This window comes from Thermobia domestica, chromosome 14 (assembly GCF_964235325.1).
Source record: "Thermobia domestica chromosome 14, izTheDome1.hap1.1, whole genome shotgun sequence".
Taxonomy (NCBI): domain Eukaryota; kingdom Metazoa; phylum Arthropoda; class Insecta; order Zygentoma; family Lepismatidae; genus Thermobia; species Thermobia domestica.
The window spans coordinates 88,758,114-88,764,113 of record NC_137467.1 but is presented as its reverse complement, the minus strand read 5'-3'; the positions used below and the strand labels follow the sequence as shown (position 1 = coordinate 88,764,113).

General features: G+C 33.7%; 1 protein-coding gene across 1 annotated transcript in view; it reads left to right on the top strand.

Annotated features, from left to right (window-relative positions):
* The first annotated feature begins 1,953 nt into the window (after positions 1 to 1,953).
* Positions 1,954 to 6,000, top strand: part of LOC145670649 (BTB/POZ domain-containing protein 2-like) — a 74,653-nt gene continuing 70,606 nt past the window's right edge. Inside the window, exons 1-2 of the mRNA XM_081739439.1 lie at positions 1,954 to 2,083; positions 5,298 to 5,445. Coding sequence (XP_081595565.1) covers positions 2,061 to 2,083; positions 5,298 to 5,445 — 171 coding nt within the window. The 5' untranslated portion in view covers positions 1,954 to 2,060. The remainder of the gene's footprint in view (positions 2,084 to 5,297; positions 5,446 to 6,000) is intronic.

Below are 6,000 nucleotides of genomic sequence, written 5' to 3'. Positions count from 1 at the left end.
AGTCTCTAATTTTTCATCGTTTTTGCGTAATGTCCATATTTCTGCCTCATAGAGTACATATTAGGATCACTAAAGCAAAATTTCAGTATTCAATTGGAAGCTTGTTCAATACAAAGATGAGCTAATTGTGGTTGGAAAGAAAAAAATCTGACGCCTTTAGAGTGTAAAAATAATTTTGCAGTTCATGGTATTTCGATAATCTGTGACGTCTTGATTTTATTTCATGCATATCAGGGGTAGTCTCCCCAGTTTGGGAACGAGTGGAGTATTGGATCTGTTAAAACGTATAAAAAGATTACGAAATGTTGTGATTTATCTTATAAGTAGTGAAGCGTGATCACCCATTGAATAAAAAGTAATGATCATCGCCTATATCATACAGTATTATTATACTTACACGAAGGTAAACTATATTACATTTAGAAACATACATTGTATTTCCCTTACTATTGACGCGATGTAGAATTTACTATCCCTTATATTCAGAGTAAAATTTACCTAAGAAAAGCATAAGATTTCTTAAAATCAAGATTTGCAAGACTCTTGAAGCAAGACCAAGACTGGGTGTGCAAGACCAAGACCAAGGGTTCCACTGCAAGACCAAGACCAAGACCGCATGTGCAAGACCAAGACCAAGACCAAGAACACCCGGGTCTTGGTCTTGGAATTGCATTTGCTCATCACTAATTTTAAGATAAGCTCAAAAAGTTTCAAATGTGTTTAAGCAATATATACGAAATCTTAGTGATATCATACATTATGTATTATTATCTATCCTGTAAGTAATGCAATGTTGCTAACTCGGCACCTTTTTTTTTTTTTTACGAATGACATCACGTTATGTTATTAAGATGGCAACTGCTTGATCCACAAAAATATATGTCCAATCCTATATGATGAACTTATAGGAATCCTATATGATATATATGTTTCATATGTAAAATATATGATGAAGTTTGTGCGCATCGAGTAATATCATGTCGTCCAGCGCAAATATTTTAGAATTTTAAGTTTGTAAAAGAATTACAATTCTGAACAATCATTTGAAGTTGTGTTCCTAAATTTGACCTGCACGTCCAAAAATTATATGTATCTCAAGTTCTGAAAGTCGGATTACATTTTTATGTATCATTCTGTTTCTTTATTCGAGTTCCATAATCAGTTGTGAAACACATTTTTAATGTCCTAACGCTTGTCAAATTAAAATACCAAGAACTTCTATTAACTCCGAAAATCGAATAGCAAAATGTATTGCAGCATTGTATTCCTTTCATCGATTTCTATGACAATTGTAAAAAAATGAAAGAAAAAGGAAAAATCAATAGCGTAAAGAAAAACTTGTGTTACCACAGGTTTCACGCGCATATATTTCAATTACGCTCGACAATAGCCATAGGAGCTAAATACACCGTTCTAATTGATTGAAGTTATTTTCCCATCTAGCATATATATATACAAATCAAACTCTAGCTGCTGTCAGTCCCCGGGGCCGATTTGCCTTTAAAAGAAAAAAGTGCACGTTAGCGCAATAAAAGTCGTTTTCGACGTGGGTTCAAACCCGGGCCAAGATAAGTTCTTTTATTTTTAAAGAAATCATAACGCTTTTATCACTAAAATAAGATTTAAATAACAGTCATTAGCCCTTGTGTGTAATATATAATGCATAAAAATGGTTTACTTACGTAATGAAATATAGTCCAGCAAGCGTCAGCGAGCGAAGGGGGTTGGAAGTCCCGCAGGTCTCGTTTGTTCCACCTTGACCTCCATCATAATTCCACGTGACATTACATGACACTCAGGTGGTGCAACTTCGATGTAAATTTAACCTCACCTACTTCCTTGTGACCAACTTAAAACAGTTCCTACACTAGCGCATAAAAAATAATATAGTTTCCATAGGTCCACCCCAACCAGTCTATTAACTTCTAATTAACAATGAAAATTATTTTTTCATAATTTTCGAAACTAAGACAACAAAATTTTTAGTCAAATTTTCTATAAAAAAAATAACCATAAATTTAGCATATCGACACAACAGGACAGTGATCCAGATATCAAATATGCCGAAGTCAAACAAGAGAAGGTAAGTTAATGTTTTGTTTTATAACGATAATTAGTTAAACGTTGTTAAATACAAATAATACTGCATGTTTGTAATTCGCGTTTTACTTCAAATTCTTAAAGAATCGTGGTATATTCCGACTATAAAATTATCTTCTAGTAATCTTTGTTCGTAATTTAAGCGTATGCTTGAACAATTATCAATGATTCTTAGTAAGGATTGGATTTTCTAATACGGAATATAAATTCGTAGAATTATTATTTCAGCAGTAGGTTTCTATCACCAGCATTTCAAACTCATTCCATCAAGGAGCAGTTGCATACAAGAAAAATGTATGAACTAATTATTTGAAATGGAACTTGCTTTTTTGGTTCTAGTGAACATAATAATATTTGAACATATGTGTTCGTACACACACACGGATATTGTATAGGGTCTATATAGGTATACATTGCACTCAAATATGTTTTTCAGATAACACATTATGCGAGTATTTTTCACTTAAAAGTAATTCCATTTAAACTCGAAAAAACTGGAATATTTCCAATATATTGAAGTGGACAATTATTTGTTATATAATAATAATCTTAAAATTTTGCAAGAAATTGTTTTAAACTCATAAAATAATTCATACAATTTTGTTTTCCAAAATTTTACTTAAACAATGTGCGTCTAGTGGTAGACCTTAGATGAACAGAAAATTCAGTACTATAGCCCAGCAAAATTGAAATAAGGGCTCGGTCAATCAGAATTGTAGTTAAACTTTCAGAAATGTGCCATCTTCGCAGAGCGAAAATAGGCTTATGAGAAATATGTGAACACTTACCTCCTTAGAATTTGAATGGAAGTATAGCGATAAAAATTTATAATATCAGTCACTTTCTACTGTAACGAGTTGACGATAATTGTAAAACGAGAGGAAAGAAAAAAGTCATATTTCTTAAAATGCTGTTTAGATTATTAGCGCCAAGTGTGGCTATAATTGTAACTAGACTTGAAAATGAAAGGAAAGGGAATGGCCAGCACCATTTGTAGAATGGTTATCAAGCCGGCTTAATCTAAATTAAGAATTATAGTAAATGAATGAATTGTACAGGATAGAATACGATAGAATACGCGAAGATGATATACCACAACATCTGTATATTTAATCGGGTTTTAGTGACAGGGACGATGAGTGCTCAACATTGTCAAAAAGTGAACTGATAATTTATGAGTCCCGAACTCAAGCATAACACTGTGGCAAGAACCCAAAACATTTGGCAGAGGAAAGGAAACAATGTTGTAAATCACAGATAGTAACTCGTTGGTACCAGAAATGTCGTTCAGTTTCTAAAAATATCGAAGATCAATCAAGGTCTGGTCACCCCAGGCAAACAGATTATGAGGCCATACGACACACTATTTATGAAAACTCATGCACCATCACACCATCATTGTCAAATTAATCTGTATCTTCCAGACAAATTTTAATGAGTCATCTTCAGGAACTCTTTAATACCATCACAAGCTGCAGTATTGTGCAACATGAGTTGATTCCAGCTCAGGTTCAGAGTAGATTGGAATGCTGCAAAATAAACGTGGTATGCATTTCCTGAAAGGATTCGCATGTTTCACATGTGACAAAAAGTGTAGTTTTCTGGGAATCCGAATGTGCAAAGGCAGTGGTTAATCAATTGCCAACTTCCAGAACCGGTTGTCAGACACGGTCGTTTCGAGGATAAAGTGAAACTATATGTGTGGTGAAACTACGAGGAAGTAAATTACTTCGAAATTGTTCCACCGTCGCACTATCAATAGTGGTCGTACCATCAATACCAACCTTTATTCGAAAACGTTGGAGTGAATGTATGCCGCACTATGCCAAATTTATATATATCGATGAAATGAAAACGTGCTCTACTGCAATACGATAGCACAAAATCACATTCGGCATAAAGATACTTTGAATGTTAACTGGCTTTCACTGTACGGTAATAATCACAGGTATATTATCTACTATTGACTCAACTTTGTATTAGGGCTATTAGAAAGGAACGACGTACTTTGTAGCGCCATAAAAATGTTCTTTTTATTGTCTTTGAAAAGTATGCCGAAACATGTTATTTTGTTTGTCATTCAAAAACTTGAACATGGTACAGTTCAGCATCACTTTAAGAAGTCTCTTAGAGCATTACTTTTTAGGTTTATACAAGGTGTGATCAAAAAGTATGGTGAATGTATTTGAACAATACCATGTATTGATGTTATATACATTTCAACTAGTAAATCCGACAATCTAAACCTTTAGTACAGGCAGTGTCGATTTTGAACTAGTTGTGACATGTTAGTTGACATCCAGAGGCAGAAGAGTGGAGACGTGTTATAGTGTCTGTCATGCGACAACATTAATTTTCTTATAAATGGCAAAAAAAAAAAAAAAAGGACAAAGAAGCTGACGAAATGTTAAAATCAGTGTACGGCAATGAAGCGGCGGTGTTGAAGACTGTTTAGAAGTGCTATAAACGATTCAAAAGCGGCAAGTATTGGGTGAAAACGAGCAATGATTGAGACTTTCTTCGACGTCAAAAATAAATAAAAACGTGTAAAAAGTGGCACAAATGATTTGTTCAAGCAGTCGAATGACTATTCAAAAGCTTTCCGAAGAACTAAACATTTCGTGTGCTTCCATGGAAAACATTTTAGCTGCCGATTAAATAGGCAAATGACTTCCTTCTTCACCACGAAAATGTTCCGCGCCACATTTTGCTTTTGATCCGCGAGTTTTTGGTCTGAAAAATATTCCTGTCCGTCCACATTCGCTGTACTCTCCAGATATAACTTTTGGCTCTTCCCGAAAATTAAACCAGTACTCAAAGGAAAACGTTTCCTGACATTGAAAGGACCACAAAAGAGCAGATGAACACTTCCAAAAAAAAAAAAAAAAAAAAAAAAGACCTTCCAGAAATGCTCCTAGTCATGGATTCAACGTTGGGATAAATGCATTGCTAGCCAGAGACAGTACTTTGAAGGAGGATAAATAAAATTCCATGTATATTCACCGTATTTTTTATCACAACTCGTAAATTAACTTTTTTTTAAAACTACGAATGTGCTTTTACATTCACCTATGTGCTTTTGATCAGCTTAATAGATCTATCGATTGGTATACATGTTATATTTGGTCAAGTTTTTCTTTTTCCAGTTAAACCCTAACGCTTTCGTAGAATTTAATATAACTTTTAATATATTTTAGTTGCAAATCTGATGATGGTGGCGGTAAAAAACAGAAGGACTATCCTGATTTAGGAGGAACTTCAACGAAAGCTAGAATGGAATATCTTCTAAGATCAGGCTGCGAGAGTGATTGCATATTTCACGTAAAGGACAAGAAAGAAGCAAAGGTGAGAATTTATATTATAGTCACTTAGTCGATGAAATAAAACACAGAGCAAAAATTAAGAACTAAAATTTTTATTCGATCAAATGACGATTCTAGTCCTTTATCTTTGTCCTGCAATTTTACCCGTTCTTCGCATGGGAAGAATTAATTTATGGGAAACATTTGAAAGTTATATTTGAAGTTCTTTCTCCATAGGATGTGTCTTAAAATCAAATGTACTGATAAAATACCAGATCGTCTCAGTGATGACTAATATTTAAATAAAATTTTAGGAATGATAAAAAATGCATTAAAAGATTGCGATCTTGGCCAAGAATTTCAAAAATGATCCAAGAAATGCATCAAAAGATTGGGATCTTGACCAAAAATTAGTTTTTGGATCAGGCACCAAAGATTTTTGAACAACCCCTAAATCAAGTTTTCGTATTTTTTACTAAATGAGGACATCATACTGAGTTAAGTGATAGTTTGGGTTTGGATATACTGTATACAGTACTCCAGATATAAGGCCTGCAAGAAAATTATTGAGTGTAATATATTGAATCTTTTGAGTCAA